This window comes from Rattus norvegicus, chromosome 14, assembly GCF_036323735.1.
Source record: "Rattus norvegicus strain BN/NHsdMcwi chromosome 14, GRCr8, whole genome shotgun sequence".
Lineage (NCBI taxonomy): Eukaryota > Metazoa > Chordata > Mammalia > Rodentia > Muridae > Rattus > Rattus norvegicus.
This window is the reverse complement of record NC_086032.1, coordinates 11,023,077-11,042,474: the sequence shown is the minus strand read 5'-3', so window position 1 is coordinate 11,042,474 and position 19,398 is coordinate 11,023,077. Positions and strand designations below refer to the sequence as shown.

Sequence of the window (19,398 nt, the reverse complement as noted above, 5' to 3'; positions counted from 1 at the left end):
TGAGAGGATTCATTATTATTCACCAATAAAGGAGAAACTAAACTTTAAAGGCTCAGTGTGACCCGCGAACCTATTTCTTTAAAAAAAAAAAAAAAGTCAATGCCCCAGAGATGGGACATTGATTGAGAGTCCTACTCCCAGGAACAATGGCAAGGGTCAAGCCAACTTAAATGCTACTTCCAACTTCCATCCTTAAGAGTGTGGTGATCCTAGAGAGGAAGTCAGACTCCCAGGGTTTGGGGTTCAGTTCTGTCACCTGTTTGGTATCGCCTTTTCTGTCTTCAGTCTGCAACTTGGACTTTGTTTTGATGATTCTGTGAAAACAATACCTACGGCCCATGATTATATCACTCCTGTGATCCCAAATCCTGGGGAGGCTGAAGCTGTAGGAGTCTGAGTTCAAGGCCAGCCTTGGCTACACAGTGAAACCTTGTCTGGACATTGGGGATGACAAGTACCGAGGATATGATGTTTGCAGCCACAGTGCTGGCTAACAACAGTTTAATGTCTCTTTGAACCATAGGCTGCTGGGATAGCTTGGACATCAGAACTAGTTACACCCAAGTGTGCACACCAGGTTCTGCCTGAAGACGGGTACACATACTCACATCGGCCGTCTTCAAGAAACCTTTGTGAGAGGGGGCTCTGACGGAGCTCGAGCGGGCCTGTGGTAGTTAGCTTATCTTTTTAAAACACGGGGTGAAATTTCATCTTATCCCCTCTGAAGAAGACGAGGATGTCTATGAAGAAGAGATACTGTGACCAGTAAGCTCTAGGACGGCACAGGTGTCTGGGTCCACAGCCCTCCCAAGCATCCCAGCAAAGAAGCCAAGTGTGGTGTTCATGTAGCAGTGATTTTATTTGGAATGGGAATACAGGAATACAAAGCAAACTACAATAGCAAAAAAATTTCCACAACAAAGGGGACAAAAGCAAAACAAACAAAAAACAAAATGGGAAGAAACTCTTCTGTTTGCCTCTGCCCTTTTGCTAGCAGGAATGTAGCCACTGTGCTCAGATTTTTTAAAAAGTCCCTCCTACTCTTCCTCCATCCTCCTCTCACCAGCGCCACCTGCCCCTCCCCGTGCGCCCTCCCTCCTCTCTCCCTACCCTTCTGGTTCTGGTTCCCTGGTTACTTCGCTCCAGGCTTCTCTCTCTTCTGGAGGTAGTCCTGTCCCAGCTGCCTTAGGAGGTCGAGCTAGAGGCTAGAGGGAGAACTTGGCCACAGGCGGACCAGACAGATCGGATCAGGGCAAGAAGGAACAGAACCAGTCTGTCTCTCTGTCTCTGTCTCTCTGTCTCTGTGTGTGTGTGTGTCTCTCTCTGTCTCTCTGTGTCTCTACACACACACACACACACACACACACACACACACACACACACACACACACACACACACACCACGTCCTCTGAGAACTCAGCTGGCTGCGACCGCGCACACCCCGCCCGGGCGCGCGTCCCAGGCTGGTGGAGCGCAGATCCAGATCCCCATAGCGGCCGGGTGTTCCCGAGTCTCAGGTGGCGCGGAAGGGAGAACCCGCGCTTGACAACTCGTCTGCGCTCGCCCAGACCTTCCGCCCTCGGACCGGCCGGTGAGCGGAGCTGAGCGGGTGCGGCTGCCACCCAGAGCCCACCTGCCGACCCTCGCGTCGCGGCCCCGCGCCAGCTGTGCCGGGCTCCCGGCGCCCGCTCCGCAGCTGGAGCGCCACCCCGGCTCTACTACAGTCCCTTCCTTCTCCAGAGTGTCCCGGACGACGGCGACCCGAAGTAGCGCGGCACGACAACGGGACTTGACTATGGCTGGGGCTCGCGGGCTGCTGTGTCTGTGGCTAGGTTGTTTCTGCCTGAACCTGGCACAGGGACAGAGACCAAATTTGCACCTCCCGGGACTCCGCGGGACTGAGTCAAGCGACCGCATGACAGGTGGTGGCCCGAGCCCGGACCTGAGGCCTCACGACAAGGTGTCAGAGCATATGCTGTGGCTCTATGACAGGTACAGCGGCAGCAACAGAGCCCAGGCTACCCGGACACCGGGCTCGCAGCTCCCGGGTCCCCAACCCCTGCATGGCGGTAACACGGTTCGTAGCTTCAGAGCCGCAGCCGCAGGTGAGTGGGGAGGAGAGGGAGCCCATCCCGCCCGGGGGTGCAGAGGGCAGCTCCTCCCGCCGTGCCACTCCGCCGCCGTCTCCCTCAGTACACGGTAGGGACCTTTCCTGGATGCTGCCCTCCCGTCCCCCTCCTCCCTCTCGGAATGCACCAGGGGCGGTCCGGATAAGCCCAGTTTGAGCCCAGCTGAGACAAGAAAGTGGAAGAAAAGCTGGGACAGTGACAGGGCTTAGTTAGAGAGGTGCGGCAGGGAAGAAGCGAAGGGACGACACCCAGTGTCCAGAAGCCCTCTTCCGGGCACCCAACGGAGATCTTATGCTGATGATTAAACTGCTCAGCGGAAATTCCCTCCGACCGGCCTTGGCAGCGCTTAGAGCGAAGTGAATGCTATTTTATGCCAGCCCTGGGCCTAGAGAGAAAAAGCGCACTCAACAGGCACTACTCCAGACACAGCACTCACTCTTAACTCTGCGACCTTTGTGTTGCTATATCTGACACTTTCCTCTCGATAGTCCCCTAGTGGCAAACACACAAACAAAACCAGGTGCTTGAGTGTTTAGATTATTCCTAACCCATCTGGGCAAATAAGTCTTGCGTGGTCCAAGCTGGGAAGAGTTAGCTTGGGAAGGGACCGCCGGTGGAGGATAAACACCTCTTAGTATCAGCGATGAAAATCTCATCTTCCCGGTTTTTTTCTCAACACAGATCCTTGAGGCTGAAATTCATGGCTTAACGCCACCCCAGCCCAAGCCTGCCAGCTCCTGTTGCTGAAGCTAACAGCTTTCTCTAACAGCTTGAGGGCAAATTTTCTGGATACTCACTGTTGGTGTGCTCTAGGGATGCACTAGGGTGTGTGTACATTACCTTCAGGATTAAGGGAAAGGTGATGGCAAAGTCTACCTTCCAGACTTGTTGAGGAACAGTCAGGAATATTCAGGGGGGTCTCTAGCTGTGTCTCCAGAGCTCTCTCCAGTTTGCCCAAATCCCTAGATGAATTTTCTTCCGACCTCACCCAGTCAGGGACTGGGGGCGGGGAGGGGGATATCCATCAAGGAAAGCCCTTGCTCGCCACTGCGAATTCACTCTGGAGCTCACGGGCACAGGGCCATTTACAATAAATGTGAGTTATGCTTTTAATGCAGAGACGTCTTTAGCTAGAAGCCGGGCTAAGCCAGATTTCACTTGTTCCACAGACCCACCACTGGCAGGATCCGAAAAGAGCTGTCCTCTTCTGGGGACACCGAAACCTATCCTGCCTGGTACTTAGCATCATAGCCACTTGAAGAGACAGACGGCTCTCATAGCCCTGACACCAGTGACCCACCCGTCTGTTTACATTAACGCATCGCCGAGGGCAGAGCTGAGCAAAAGAACAGTGTGGGACTAACGAGATCTGGAAGGAAGCTGGTGGGTTGGCAAGGCAGGTGGCAGTAAGGAAGATTTAAAATAGCTGGCTTCGATATTTCTATTTGCTTATGCTCCCAGGGACTAGTTGAGAAATCCAAGTGACAAGCCATTTTTGTATCGACAGATCTATGTTTAGCGTGTGTCACAATGGTTGAAAGTAAAACTGGACTTTTTGTCTCTTTCACACATACCGTTTAGCTGCTGATTTTAGACTGAGGAAGTCCTGGGTAAGAACTTAATACTGTCCGGCTTTTGCTTGTGCTACCCATTGTAATTCCAGTGTCCACTGTGGTGTCTTATACCATCACCGGATAAACTCTGTAGCAGAGGCCAGACACTCCCTTGGAATGGTAGATCACCCCTTGGAACATATATACAAGGCTATGTGCCCTGATAAGAAACGTAATCTTTTAGCATCCTGCAAACTGTCTTAATGACTTATTCATCAAATGTAGGCACTGTTGTTATTGGGGCGTGTGTGTGTGTGTGTGTGTGTGTGTGTGTGTGTGTGTGTGTGTGTGTGAGTGTCTGTGTCTATGTAAAGTGTGTCTGTGTGTGTGTCTGTGTGTGTGTCTGTGTGTCTGTCTCTCTCTCTCTCCTCTCTCTCTCTCTCTCTCTCTCTCTGTGTGTGTGTGTGTGTGTGTGTGTGTGTGTGTGTGTGTGTGTGTGTGTAAGCTGAAAATCAGGTTACCTCCTTGGAGACTCCTGGAGAAGTGGCTCAGGTTGGACTCTTTCCAACAGTGTTTAGCTGCTCACACAGTGGAAGGATTTTGTTATAAGACCTGTCTGGCTGTAACAGGCAGGACTCCGGGAAGGTGATGAAGCCTTGGTGCTTTCCTCTCCCTTCATCAGTACCAGTATCCCAGACACACCCTTCACTTGGTGGCCGGAGTTGAGGTAGGTAAGAGAGGCCTTTGGGGTTAATAAATTAGATTGGTTTCTCCAGTCCAACATGCTTAAGTTCCTCTTCCAAAGACGTTACAGGTTTGTGGGAGGTCAGGTGCCTGTGCTCTCTCTGTATATGGAGTGCCCACGGGTCTGCCAGGCTCTCTGAGAGAGTGCTTATTCAATCTGAGTCATAGCCATTTGCTCTTGGAACACACCTGATTAAAATCATGTACTGTTCTAAACCTAGAATATCTGAAATTTATCTGCTGTGGTCTCCCTCTGATTACTTCCCTGATGGTGGGTGGCAGCTATCCTAAACACACTTTCTGCTAACCTCTGTTCTCCTCTCTCAGCTCCAGGAGGTCGGTGGGCCAAAACCATAAGCTTGGAGCCTTATAAGGCTTTCTTCTGATATGTAAGGGTTTATGTAAAAGTGAATTTTATCATTTCCTTTGTAAAAAGGGACTCACACAACTAGGGATGGCAAAGACGTCCAGGCTGACAGAAACACATCATCCAGAGACAGAAGGGCACAGAATTAGCTTTTATTATAGTTTTGGATTAAGTTTATCATTGGCTAGTATTTTTCCTGAGGGTTTTTCCTGTCCTGATCTTTTACAGTACATAATTTGTGCTTCTTGTTTCCACAGTCACTTGATCTTACTTGTCTTACTCATAACGTCTCTAGGAAAAGCAATGGAAGCTTGGCTTTCTTATTTTAAAACTATCCCTATTTATGATATGCAACTATAAAAAGATTACACTCCAGTGTATATGCACCATCTTTAAGAAAAAATATATATTGCCTTCATGAATAAAAGAAGGAAATATTGAACTAACACAGACTCCCAAGTGAATGTTTGGCCCCAGCGGAAAAGGACAGAGGATTCTTACCTACTGTGAACCAGAACATTTCGATATAAAGAACTGTAATTTTGGCATATTTCTAAAGAGCAATGCTAACCCATAAGGCTCTAGGAAAGTTGATATATAGTACAGGCCTGAAAAAGCATTACTTGACTAGAGGCCAGCGTTCTGAAGAATATGTGGATTAGTGGGAAAGTGCTTTCCCTTTGCTGCTGCTGCTGCTGCTGTTGTTGCTGCTGTTGTTGTTGTATTATGGCAATAGAATACAATAACTTTATTAGGATACAGTTATCAAGATTCCAGGCACCTAGAAACAAGGCTTGAAGCTGTAGAATCCTTGGATGGTATGGCGTTTTTATTTAGAGGACAACAGCACATCTGGAAGAGAGGAGCAGGGACGTGCAGCTGCTTTGAATTACACACTACTTTGAATACATGATAGCCTCTAATGAAGTTTTACTGTAATAGGCAAGACAGCTTTACAATCCCTGACATTTAAAAAATCCATAATACCATGAATTCTCGATTATTCATGCTGGGTGGAAAGGAAAAAGAGAATGAATTAGATTTAAAAAAAAAAACAAAATGTACCTTTGTAGTAAAGTTACACACACTCAAAGGTCCCAGGAGACCCACGGAGGTCAATGTGAAAAAAAATCCTAAGCTGATAATTCATTCGAGCAGATGATTTCCTAAATTTTTTGCACTAAAATCTATGCATAATAAGGGACTGAGAGGAAGACATACCTTAGCCGAGTCATGGAAGGTCGTAAGTGCTTGTTCAATTGCTTCAAATATTTTAAATTAGAAATATGAAGGACAAATCTACATTTAAGGATTTCTGCATGATAAACTTTTGCATTAGAAAGATGGAGGGAAGGGAACAGGTCCTTTCATGGAAGCAGAAATGGGTATTATATCTTCTGGACAAAGTTTCAGCGTACAAAGCTAATTTCAAAGTCCATTGTTTCAAGTGACCCGATCTTTTTGTTGTTGTTGTTGTTGTTCTGTTTTTTGTTTTTTTTTCCTTTTCTCCATCTTTATTAAATTGGTTATTTCTTATTTACATTTCAATTGTTATTACCTTTCCCAGTTTCCAAGTAAACATCCCCCCAGCCCCTCCCCCTCTATTTGGGTGTTCCCCTCCCCATCCTCCTCCCCTTACCGCCCTCCCCCCAACAATCCCGTTCACTGGGGGTTCAGTCTTGGCAGGACCAAGGGCTTCCCCTTCCACTGGTGCTCTTACTAGGCTATTCATTGCTACCTATGAGGTTGGAGCCCAGGGTCAGTCCATGTATAGTCTTTGGGTAGTGACTTAGTCCCTGGAAGCTCTGGTTGGTTGGCATTGTTGTTCTTATGGAGTCTCAAACACCTTCAGCTCTTTCAGTCCTTTCTCTGATTCCTTCAACAGGGGGCCCCGTTCTAAGTTCAGTGGTTTAATGGTGGCATTCGCCTGTATATTTGCCATATTCTGGCTGTGTCTCTCAGGAGAGATCTATATCTGGTTCCTGTCAGCCTGCACTTCTTTGCTTCATCCATCTTATCTAGTTTGGCCAATCTTATTTTATAAAAGAAAACTTTACAGAAAGAGGTCTCTGGAAGGTATTGTATAAAACTGGGTGCCAAGGTCAAATGAGTTGAAAAGAATGAACACTGTGGAACCTATCGGTCCCCTTAATGGGTGTTCTCCCCTTAAAAGAACAATTTTTTTTTTCTTTTTCCTCAAACAAACCTTCTGAGAATTGTGGCCCTAGGACGTCTAGTTGGAAAAACACTGGGTTAAAAGCATTCCCGACTCACCATAAAAGGTAGATCTACAAAATTCAGTGACCGTCACTCTGCAAAACAAGCTGGACTCTCACTTCACTGTGGTGGTGGCGGGGGTATGGAATCACAGCATCACTTCTTAGATGCAGATCCATTTGTCACTGCCATGTCTTCTTTTCTCCAGGTTATAAACTTCTGTAGCTGGGCGTCTCTGTCATTGCATCTCATCTCATCTCTTACTCCTCCTCTGGATTGGTTTTCTCTCATGGTTTTCTTCTCTGCAGTTGTTTTTTGTTTGTTTTAGAGCCTCCACAATAGCTTGACAGGGGGAAGTTACCTTATTTGGGGAGCAATACAGTAGGGGGAGTATGTACTGCCTCACTAGCACCTGGGCCAGCACTCATGCCTTGATGAAAGAAACATCCACCCAAGACCTCTGGCAAGTCCTTTATTTATCTCCAGTGTATGCTGTATTTAACAGAAATACTATCATGTTCACTGGCTATGATCTAACCCTACATCTGTGCTACACGATGGTACAGAACTTTTATACCCAAAATTTGATGGTTTTCCCTTTCGTTGAATTTGCAAATCCTGGTAATTAGTATCTTCAGCATTTTACTGTGGTAATAGTATCAGGAAGCTTGAATTCTTATGATTATGTTATGAATTGTGTCATTAAATGGAATGTGTGTGTGTGTGAGAGAGAGAGAGAGAGAGAGAATGAGAAGGCATGTGTTGTTTGTGTGAGAGAATGCCATGGTATATCTTGGTGCCCTTGGAAGCCAGGTGAAGGTGTCAAATCCCCTCAAGCTGGGTGTTGAGAAGATGGACCATCTGCCCTCCAAAGGCTGACTGGTCAGGCCTCTTTCCTCTGAATAAACCCGTTAGTCACAAACACCCTACGGGTGAGAAAGACAGATATGCAATGTTCACAACCTTCCTATCATTAAAGCATAATGCACTTTCCAAAGAGATGCGCACCATGGCATGGTGGGCATTCCCTTTGTCCACTGCAATGTCATCTAAGGAGGTGAATAAGACACGAAATAGAATTGTGACCCACGTTTCAGTAAGGATTTATTCTGTGAAGCCTAAGCATTCTGGGGCCACTGCAGAGCAGTGTTCCTCAGGGCTCAGAAGCTCAGCAACAGCACAGACCCCATCTCTATCCCCATAACTTGCTTCAAAATGTCCTCCATGAGCTCCATGCTGTTGATCCACGCCCCACGCCATTAGACTAACCAGCCCCCCAAAAAAATCTATTAAAAAAAATCTTGGCAGCCCTGCTTTGTTCAGCCACCAGGGGTAAGACAGAACTAGCCACTTGTTGAAAAATGGGTTTGGAATAGCATGGATTGCACAGTAAGATGAGTTCTCTGTGTTGACAACATACCACAATGCACTGCGCTCACAAACGCATGCTTATTCCCAACATTGGAGGTGCAGCTATGCTTTAATGGGAAGCTAGGACAGAAAAGCTTCTGAAACATATGAAGAATACTCCAGGATTCTAAACGCTTCTTAGACTTTTCTTTTTCAATCGAGTTTCCCTCTTTTTTTCCTGGGAGACAGACCCTAGCGTGGCTTGCCAGTTTCACAGATGAGGAATGAAGACTAGCAGTGTTAGAAGGACTAGCAGGATAGCCAGGACCGGGGTTTAAATCTAATTCTTCAGCTTAGGCAACTGAAAAAGAAAATCTTGTTGGTGAAAATGATTTAGCTCAGTTAAGGCCTGAGTTCAGCAGCTACACTCAGACCAATATTCACATTAGTCATGCAATGTCACTATAAGGTGCTGTGAAAGAAAAATTAGTAATAGTATTTCAAACTCTAGCTGTTTAAAAGGAGAGGGCCAAAAAACAACAACAAATCATACACACACACACACACACACACACACACACACACACACACACACCACATCACACCACACACACACACACACACAAACATATCACATCACACACACACATACCACATCACACACATACACATCACACCACACACACACACACCACATCACACACACACACACACACACACATATATATATATGATTTGACAGCCCCTTACTTAGGAAAATAAAGAGAATTAGCTGAAGTTAGTAATACAGTGTGATAATTTTCCCCAAGCACTTTAAGTGATAGTATTTCTGATGATCTAGCCAAGGTTACTGTTGCCATGAGAAGAAGCCCATGAAGTAGGTTGAAGGAAGATCAGACAAACACCGAGGTCATTCCACTCAGGAGCCTCTTTTAGAGATGAAAAAAAAAAATCTCTGCCTTGAAAAATGGCTACTTTGTTCCTCACGGAGGCTTCCACAGAAGGGATGTATCCAAATGGCCGGCCTCTCTCTCACACCTGCAGAGGGTTTCCCACCCTATAGCTGTGTTAAAGTGAGAGAGAAGAGAGCAAGGATTTACTTACCTTGTCAGCCTTTGGAAGCAGGGTTTCTATCTCATTTTGCCTTCACGATTTGGGGGGTCCTGCCACAGTTTGCCATTGGTTTGAACTCAGTAAGCCTGACAGTTGAATTGAACGCAGTGTCTAAGTTGCAAGATCAGAGAAGAGAGGAGCAAAGCTACCTTCCAAGAACGCCATCTTTAAAAATAAATTAGCCTTAAAATAACTTCCAGCAGGGCATGTTACCATTAACATGGAAAATGAGAACATATTCTACTTCATAAAATATCTCCTTTACGTCATTCTTTTTTTTTTTTCTTAAGATGAACAAGAAGGAAAAAGTAGAGGTGTTCAGACTAAGTACGGTTTTTATCAGCTTTGGGGAATCTGAACTTGACAAACTCTTCCCTTCCGTGATAAGTAGAAAACACTTGAACTTGGTAAATTTAACAGTTGTCCTTGTAACAAGTTGAACCAACGATCCCCAGTCTGTGGGTGACACAGATTGTATATGGAAGCAATAGGCTCCAAAGAGCTGCAGGACCTGTCTGCCCCGCTCCCTGGGGAGTTCACAGTCTAGGAATACCCTTGGGTGAAGGCTCTGGGCACGTAAACAATTAGTGAACATTTTTTCCATTCTAGGGAAACATACATTATCTCATCTTTGGCTGGTGTTTTGCTCAGGACATAGAGAATGGCTGTTTGGGGATTCCCCCCCCCCAAACTTACTCATTTGACTGAGACCTCAAAACAACACAAAGTGCCATGATTTGTGTTTGTTTCAGAGCCTCTGTCAGAACAAGAGAGGCAGCCTGGAGAGGGGCAACCTAAGTTACCAGTGACTTCGGTGTACTCCCCCCACCTGCATCCCCCACCCGAGGCACTGGACCTTTCTAGCAACTCAACTTCCTTTGGAGAAACAAACAGGGAGTGGGTGTGGAATTCTCTGCCTAATTACATATTTTCAGTATGATTGAAAGATTTTTTCCCTCCTTCCTGGGGATTTAACTAGTCACAAGCTTTCTTTCAGTTTATTTGCCTTAAAATCAGACTTCTCATAGAAAGTTTTTCATTGGATCTGTTAATTCCCTTTGAAGATGGTCTGTGTGGGTCAGTCTGAACGGTAACTTCCTTTACTCAGCTCCTGAGATACTGTCTCAGCTAGTCACAGAGGGTGGCTGCACAGAAATGGTCCTGAGACTCCCTAAATTAGAGCCTAATTACAAGCCTCCCCACCCCCCTCAAATAAGAGTCCATCCCCTAAGCTCAGTTTTTTCGGTTTTGGTTTTCAGATAAAAACAGAAATGCATCTTCCACCTTTGTTTAACGGCCAACCCCCTTAGAATGATCTCTACAAGTAACAAACAACCCCAGCCCCACTTCCAACAGCTGACTGCTGTGCCCTTCAATCTGTAGTGAGTGAAAAAACCTGGTATGTTCCTTTACACAACAAAATAAAAGGCACTTAATGAATTCTGCCGAGGGTTCAAGCCCTACCCTAAAGTTAGGATAGTACAGAGCAAACCATGACCCTGTCGGTAAGGAACCGGCCTTGTCAGGAAGGAATCAGGAAGGAGTCACAGGGACAAGGTTCTAGACAAGGGAATGGATTGTCAAAATAACGCCTGCCTTTGCTTTCGAGGCAAAAACATCCCGGCACTCAGTGGAGAGGCTTACCTGGCTTGCTCAAGACCCTAGGTTCAAGCTCCAGCACAGAAACCACCATCCGGTTCTCAGATATGATTTAGAGTCAGAACACAAGGTTGTAATTGGCCACACAGACCCAAGTGCAGTTCCGAGTTGCCACCAAATAGAATGAGAATGGCGCCACCTATTGGTAGATGTATTTTTTTTTTAAATTAAAAAAACAAAACAGCCACCAGTCTCCTTGGAAAGAAACCTGCTGGGTTTTTACTGTATTTTGCAAGAGTACTAAGACATTCTCGGGTTCCCGAAGACCCTTTGCCACAGTGTGAGGAATCTCCAATAGCAGTAGACTTATGACTGCGTCCTTGAATGCCCCATCGACGCTTCACAGTTAAGTCAGAGTCGTGTCTTACGTGACTTCGGAACCAGCCCCTATTCAGCTAAGACTCAAATGCCAATCTCACCTACAGTCCTGGAAAGACGCAGCCTGATCTTTCTGAAGCCTCTCACAACCAAAAACAATTGTGGGGCTGGGGAGACGGCTTAGAGACTCAAAAGTGTGTCGTCCTGCTCTTGGCTAGGATTAGAGTTTGCTTCCTAGCACAGCCCTCCTCTCCAACCTGGCGCCTCACAACCCCTAGCTCCAGCGGGGACCGATACCTCTTAAAATATGTAGTTATCACTTCTAAGCAACGAAGCTCCTCCCTACAACAAATGGAGGCCACTGTAGAACTACAGCTAGACACAGAGGGGAGATTAGCAGATCGTGGAGATTCCTAAGCCCGCGGATACATATGTCACGTGACCGGCACCCATTTCTCAGGGAACATTGTGGGAAAGGAGGAAGAACATTTACAGAAGCCAGAAGGCCGTAGGGTCTTCTATTAGAGGTGGGCTGCACATGCAAGTGCTAAATAATAACAATGTCAATATATATGCTCACATGGAAGGAAGAACATGTCGCAGGGCCTACCCAGAGACAAGAACTATAAGGAACTAATGACTGCTGAGAGAGGGGAATAAACCTCTTCCAGGGATATGCTCCCTAACCCATTATCCAATACAACATGGGCTGCCCTGACACACACACACACCAAAAATGGACTCCGCAGGTTGTATGGTGTGTGTGTGTGTGTGTGTGTGTGTGTGTGTGTGTGTGTGTGTCCATAATCAAAGGGAAGGAGCCTGTCATTTTGAAAGTTAGGGGGTATCTTAGTAGTCATGGTTACCATTGCGTGATGAAACATTATGACCAAAGCAACTTGGGAAGGAAAGGGTTTATTTTGGCTCCATCATCAAGGATGTCAGGACAGGAACTCACACAGGGCAGGAACCTGGAGGCAGGAGCTGATGCAGGGGCCGTGGAGAGGTGCTGCTCACTGACTTGCTCCCCATGGCTTGTTCAGCCTGCTTTATTCCAGGACCACTAACCTGGGAATGGTGCCACCCACATGGGCTGGGCCCTCTCCTATCACTAAATAAGAAAATGTTCCGCAGGGCTACCTGCAGCCCAATCTTATGGAGGCATTTTCTTAAATTAATACTACTTCCTCTCAGATAACTCCAGCCTGGATCAAGTTGACAGAAACATATCCAGGCTAAGAGCACCTGAGAAGACTTGGAAGGCGGGACATTGAAGGGGTTGGAGAAAGGAAGTGTCAGGGGAGAAGCGATACAGTTATATTTTAATGGAGAGGCACCTCCGTGGCTAAGAAAACTGGGTTCTTTTCCAGGGGACCTGGGAATGAATTACAACTGTCTGCCATTCTACTTCCAAGGTATCTGAAGCCCTCTTCAGAACTCACAGGCATCAGGCACACAAAACAGTGCATAGGAGTACATACAGACAAAATACCCATGCACGTAAAATAAAATTAAGTAAATGATAACATTTGAAAAATGTGTTTAATTAAAAATTAAAAGAAAGCCAACAATCCTTGAGTATCAGCCCTTTTATTCTTTCTCCCTGTCAGATACTCTTTATTTATTCCACTGGAAGCTGTGATGCACTTCCCAAACCCTTCATCCCCATCACCTTCTCAGTTACTCCTCTCCAGTAATTAATCAGTGGTTAAGATGATAGTGTCAGGATTAAGCACACTGCTGCCCGGGTATTCATTAGGTGCAGCGTTCAGTTGCTATTAGGTGACTGAGGGTGCGTGAGCTAATTTTGTAAGCTGATAAAGTCCATCTTTCTTATTCATATTGCAATGCTATTGACACTTAGAATAGCATTAAAGTCCATTTTCAATTTGTGATTAAGACATTTTAAATCCACGTGTCTGCGTATGCAAGAAGACAAATGTGGATATTAAATACTTTCCTCTCGCTGATATTTAAACTTAGATACCTAAGTGTGCAAGAACCGTGGATAAACACAAACACACGCAAATTTCCTAATTTTTTTTTCATTTCAAGGAAGCAGTTGTTTGAAGGTTGGATGAGTTGGATCATGTCTATAGTCCCAGCATCTCAAAGGCTGAGGCAGGAGGCCTGCTGCTTGAGTTCGGTGCGAAACTAAGTTCCAGTCAAGCCTGAGCTGGAGTTTGAGATCCTAGTGCAGTAAAATTATTTGGAAAGTTAAATTACTTTAAGACCTAAAAGTAGAAAGAATCAGAAAATAAATTCTCAGTAATCACCTGGGACCTCACATAGGGAGCATTTATCTCTCCAAACTTTTACTCTCACAATTTCCTACCATATAGAAAGAATTTTAATCGATCATTTTTACCCCAAGTGACTCTGTCTTGTCTCTCTTCTTTCTCCCACTGAACCCCCTTCTTCTTTCCAGCTTTCAAGAGTTTCTTTCATGGCCATGGTGGGAGATTCCTTAGCAGCATTTATAAGACACTGAACTATTGCTATCTGCTCGTTTGTTTGACCCCATGAAACTCTTGAGTAGATGCGTGCGACACACTGCATCCTTGTTTGTATGAGGGCTTTGAAATTCAGGGAGTATGGCGTACTTCCAGTGTGTATCAATTAGACACGACCATCCCAGACAGTGCAGTTCTGGTTAGCTGATGTTTAACGAGCCTGCGTACTGTGTGCTTTCCGGGAGTTCTTTTAACCAATTCTCACAATAGCTCTCTAGTTAGGACTGCTACGTTTGCTTTAGAGGTGAAGAGTCCAGCACCCTGGGAGCTTAGGCATTGGCTACAGTGTATCTGAGCCTTGGTCCTGAGGCTGAGACTTCGAAATAATGCACTGGACTGAACTGAGGGAGGTGGGAGAAGGCAATGCGACAGAATTCCGAGAGGCAATCGGGACTGAAGGTCGGAGATGGGTGGTGGCGGATAAATGACAGCAGGTTACAAGGCAAGGAGAAATGTGCTTGAAAGAAATGTAACATTCAGAGATGGGATGTGCCAGGAAGACGCAAGATGAGCCTACCAAGTGAGACGATGACACCCCACCCTTGAGCGCTCGTCCATCCCCCCTGCTAGTGTGTTTGTGGGTAACCTTTTCATTGCCACGTACTAGAAACAGGGTGTGTTCTCTTGCTTGCATTTTAAATGCCCCTCAGCTACGAGGGGTTTGGGTAAAAGTATATGTTGTGGTGGCTGGGCTGAATTAAGGGCAGAGCCCCTGGATAGTTTGATGCCCGTGGCTTTGTTACAGAGGTCTGTAAGATATTACCCGAGTGTCATGGATCATACAAATGTGTACAAATGGAAGTTTTCTCCTTTTGCTTCACACAATGTTAAAAATGAACAAAATATGTTTCCCATTGCACTTCCCCCGCGCTTGGGGACCTGATGAACTCATTTTAAGTCTCCATGTCTTTATAAAAATGTTTTGTTTTTGCTGAAACGTGGTTTTGATCAAGAACATAATTTCATGATTGCGTGTGTGTTTCTGAAGTAAGTATGTATGTGGAACAAGTGCATGGAGGCGGGCTCTCTGAGACAGACCCCAGGGGCGGGATTCTTCCGGTCCAGCCTCAGCCTAGCCGGAATTCACTAGGTGATCTTCGAGGACTGGCTCCCCGCTCCTTCTGTTATGTATTTCTCACTTATAAGAATGAGAAATGTGCTTTATCACTGTCAGTCACTTTTCTTGAACTATTTACGTTTAGAGTTTGAATTCAATGCTGACCTTCAGACAACAATGTTTCCCAAAATGATTTCTCCTATAGGGGTATAGGAACAGTTTCAGCCTCCACCACAGTGAGTCGATGGTTCCGTTTTTAGGTGATAACCCCACCATAAAGTTCAACTGGCCTGTAAGGTTTCCCTGTTGCTGGAATTCTATGTGACTCCATGTCTAGGATTCTGACTGGAGACCTGCAAGGCCCCTTTGGAGAAGGGGTTAAGAATGTGTCACTGGAAAAGCTGGCAGTGAAACACATTATTTACTCTTTTCTCTGTGCCTTCATACTCGAAGGGGGATGAGGCAGGTTGAGTACATTTGGGCTTTGTCAACCTGCACCACCAGATTTCAGGCTGACAGCCCCTCAGCCAGTAACAAGCCTGGGTCCCATTGGCCAGGAATCTGATCAGAGTAAAGGAGAGACGAAACATTGATGCAAAGGTTTTCAGAACGCTCTCAGGGGTCTCGTGACCCAATGGGGAGTCCATGTTCTTTATCCAAAAGCAGTTTTAAGTGTCTGTTGTAATAGTCTCTCCATTTTGGTGAATGAGAACATTACCTCGCCCAGAGTTGCAAAGCTAACAAAGGACCGAGTCCATAACTAAACCCAGTTCAAACTCAAAACCCTGTGCTTGCACTAGGAGGTTGATGAAATGGGTCACAGAGGCAGCTGTGATGGGGCACAGTCCACAGACATCCATCTTGGTGTTCTCCAGAGCTCGCACATCACCCGCTACCATGCACACACTAAGTCTACTAGTGTACTATAGTTTCCACACATTTGTGGCGCTACAGCAAAGAACAAACAAACTAGAGAAGCTGATCGATCTTTGCTGTGCTCTTTTCTGCCTTTTAAATTAACTCCTGTCAGCTTGGAGAGTTTTCCTAAGAGAAATCCCCCAAACTCAAGAAGCTGCACAGAATCCATTCTGTTTTCCCCCTCCAAACACTACTGTGTACCCCTCCTTGCTCTTCTGCACCGAACTCACACAACACGAAATTAAGTATTTTAAAGGGAACGGATGATTAAGCGGGAATTAATGTCTTCAGGACGCTGCACTGTTGCAAACTCTGACCTGTTTCCCAACATCTCCACCAAACCTGAAAAAAAGCCTCGGAACCCTTAAGGACTTGCTTTGCTCATTCCCTGTCGCCTTTACCCTGAGCGAGCGCCTCTGCTCCTAGCATTATGGGTTTGCCTATTTTGGGTAACGAGTGCAAATGAAATTGAACATTCGCTGAGTTTTGGCATGTGATTTCTCTGTCTTGCTGAACTTTTCCAGGCCCGTCCACATTTTTAACACATACTGGTGTCCCTTCTTCACAGAAACAGTGGTCTGCTTCATAAATGCACCACAAATTGCTATCTCCCCATCAACCAAAAGCCAGCTCTTGGGTCATCTGTCTGTCTGGTCAACCCATGTAGCGATATCGTGTTTTGGCTGTATCACTCAGCTCTTACGGAAGGCCAGGAGCCTTTTATCGTGGTATGCACCAATGTCGCTGCCATTTCTGAGCCAGACAGCACGGTACCTAGCTTAGAGAAGTCATAGGTATCGATCATGACCGTTTGGACCGTTACTACCCTTGGCCACTGAGAAGACACTTATTTGAGTGCTTGCCTGTCTCAGGTTTCTGAGGAACTGTCTTATCATATGTTAATTTCCTGTTGGGTTTTTAAAGGAAGTACTAAAGTGTTTTCAACAGCAACTGAATCGATTTATAGCCACTCTAATAATTAGAAGGAGTTCCAGTTTCTTTCCCGAATCTCTCTGGTATTTGAAGGTTTTTGTTGTGGTTTGTGATAGCCACACTACTATGGTATGTATCACATGATTGAGGTTTTAGGTTTTATTTCCCTGATGAGTTTCTACATGCTTTTCACACCCGTACCAGTCACTTGTATATATTTTATAGATAGATAGATGGATAGATAGATAGATAGATAGAAGATAGATAGATAGATAGATAGAAGACAGATAGAAGATAGATAGATAGATAGATAGATAGATAGATAGATAGATAGATAGGAGATATATCTTTCTAAATCCTCTGCACACATCCGTATCTCTGTTGTTGAATTAAAACTGTTACTAGCATATTGTATTCTGGCTACTAAACGTTTAGATACACAGACAGCAAGAACTTTACAGCAAACTTTTTTTTTATCACATCCTGTAGCTTATCCTTCCATTTCCTTGGTACTTAACTTTGATGTACAAACATCCTAACTTCAATAAAGTCCCTTTTACTTTTAAACTTTTACTTGTTGATCTATTTTCCCTTTTGCTGAATGCATTTGGATCCATATGAGTAGATCTTTTACCAAGTCTAAAGTCATGAAGATTTTTCTCCCCCCATGTTCCCTTCCTCTGAGGATTTCATGGCTTTAGCTGTTGCATTTCATGCTCTGATTTATTTGGAGTTGAATTTTGAATGCTGTATAAAATAGTAGTTCCTGTTTCTCTTTTCTTCTCTCCTAGGAACTCTTCAAAGAAAGGGCTTGCACACTTTTAATCTGACTTCTCTAACCAAGTCTGAGAACATTTTGTCAGCCACACTGTATTTCTACATTGGAGAATTGGTGAACACCAGTGTGAACTGTCCAGAATCCCAAGGTTGTTCCCATGACAGCCAGAGACAACACATCCAGATAGACCTCTCTGCATGGACCCTCCAATCCAACCAAAGCCAGCTCTTGGGTCATCTGTCAGTAGATACGGCCAAACCTTATAGAGACAGCATGTCTTGGCTGTCAAAAGACATCACTCAGCTCTTACGGAAGGCCAAGCAAGACGAGGAGTTTCTCATAGGATTTAACATTACCTCCAGAGCACACGAGCTTCCCAAGAGGATGCTGCTTTTCCCAGAGCCTTATATCTTGGTGTATGCCAACGATGCCGCCATTTGTGAGCCTGAAAGCGTGGTATCTAGCCTACAGAGACACCGCGATTTCACAGCAGGAACTGTGCCCAGACTGGATAGCCACGTCAGAGAAGCCCTCTCTGTTGAGAGGAGGAAGAAGCGCTCTACTGGGATCTTGTTGCCATTGCAGAACAACGAGCTCCCTGGGGCCGAGTATCAGTACAAGGAGGCTGGAGTGTGGGAGGAGAGAAAGCCTTACAAGAGCCTTCAGACTCAGCCTCCTGAAAAGAGCCGGAGCAAAAAGAAACAGAGGAAAGGGCCTCATCAAAAGGGACAGACACTGCAGTTTGATGAGCAGACACTGAAGAAGGCGAGGCGAAAGCAGTGGATCGAGCCTCGGAACTGTGCCCGCAGGTACCTTAAAGTGGACTTTGCCGATATTGGCTGGAGCGAATGGATTATCTCCCCCAAGTCATTTGATGCCTACTATTGCTCCGGAGCCTGCCAGTTCCCCATGCCAAAGGTAGCCGCCGTCCTTCCTCGTGCGCTCACTTTATTTTTCACGGGGTAGAAGAGTGTGTAAGAGTATGTTTTCATCTAAAAACCTCCACTCTGACCTTTATTTACTACATTCTAAAGTCTGACCAAATGGGCAATGTGGTTATGCGTGGGTTTTCTTTGATGATTATTAAGCATTATACGAGGTATGAAGTCTACGAAAAGCATATGTGCACGATATGCATTTTTTTTGTTTGTTTCCAAACATGGCATACATCCAGCCATGTGGTCGGTCACTTGTAAAGATACACCTGTCCACAGTGAGCAGACCCCAGATGCCAGAAGTTGACCTGCGAGCGGTGTTCCAGTGGTGGAGGGGTATTGTGGGAGCAAGAGGCGGGGCTAATGGGTGTGGCGAGCAAGAGGTGGGGCTAATGAGTGTGGCGTTCTGTTGTAGAGTACTGCTAGATAAGTGGTTTCTCATGGACTGAGCTGTCCCGGTGCAGGTCAAGATCAGGGTCTGGACAGGTGAATTGGCTTGAAACCCAGCAGATGCTTCTCTCATTTGCTTGACTGCCGAAGGCAAAACAGGATGCAATGGTAACTTCTTTCCAGTCCCTCTCGCCCTGTCCGAAATTACCTTTGTATATTTCTGAAGCGTCGGGGACTGCATTTTATATCAGCATATTCTCAGCAGTTCTTATGTCTCCAACAACTCTCCTCCAAGGCAAGTCCACAGGGCAGATCCCCTTTCTCTCAACAGTACACCCCGTGGCAAAAGTTAGCCACGCCCTCCCGCCTCCAGCTAAACTTAGCGCTGTGCTTGCATATCGGCTTAGGACAGCTTAAATCTCC

At 45.7% G+C, this 19,398-nt stretch overlaps 1 protein-coding gene across 2 annotated transcripts in view; it reads left to right on the top strand.

The window, feature by feature from the left end:
* The first annotated feature begins 1,192 nt into the window (after positions 1-1,192).
* Bmp3 (bone morphogenetic protein 3) overlaps positions 1,193-19,398 on the top strand; it is a 28,719-nt gene continuing 10,513 nt past the window's right edge. The window contains 2 exon segments of one of the 2 annotated variants that reach the window (NM_017105.1): positions 1,193-2,106; positions 17,664-18,568. In NM_017105.1, coding sequence (NP_058801.1) covers positions 1,797-2,106; positions 17,664-18,568 — 1,215 coding nt within the window. In that variant the 5' untranslated portion in view covers positions 1,193-1,796. 2 annotated transcript variants of the gene reach the window in all.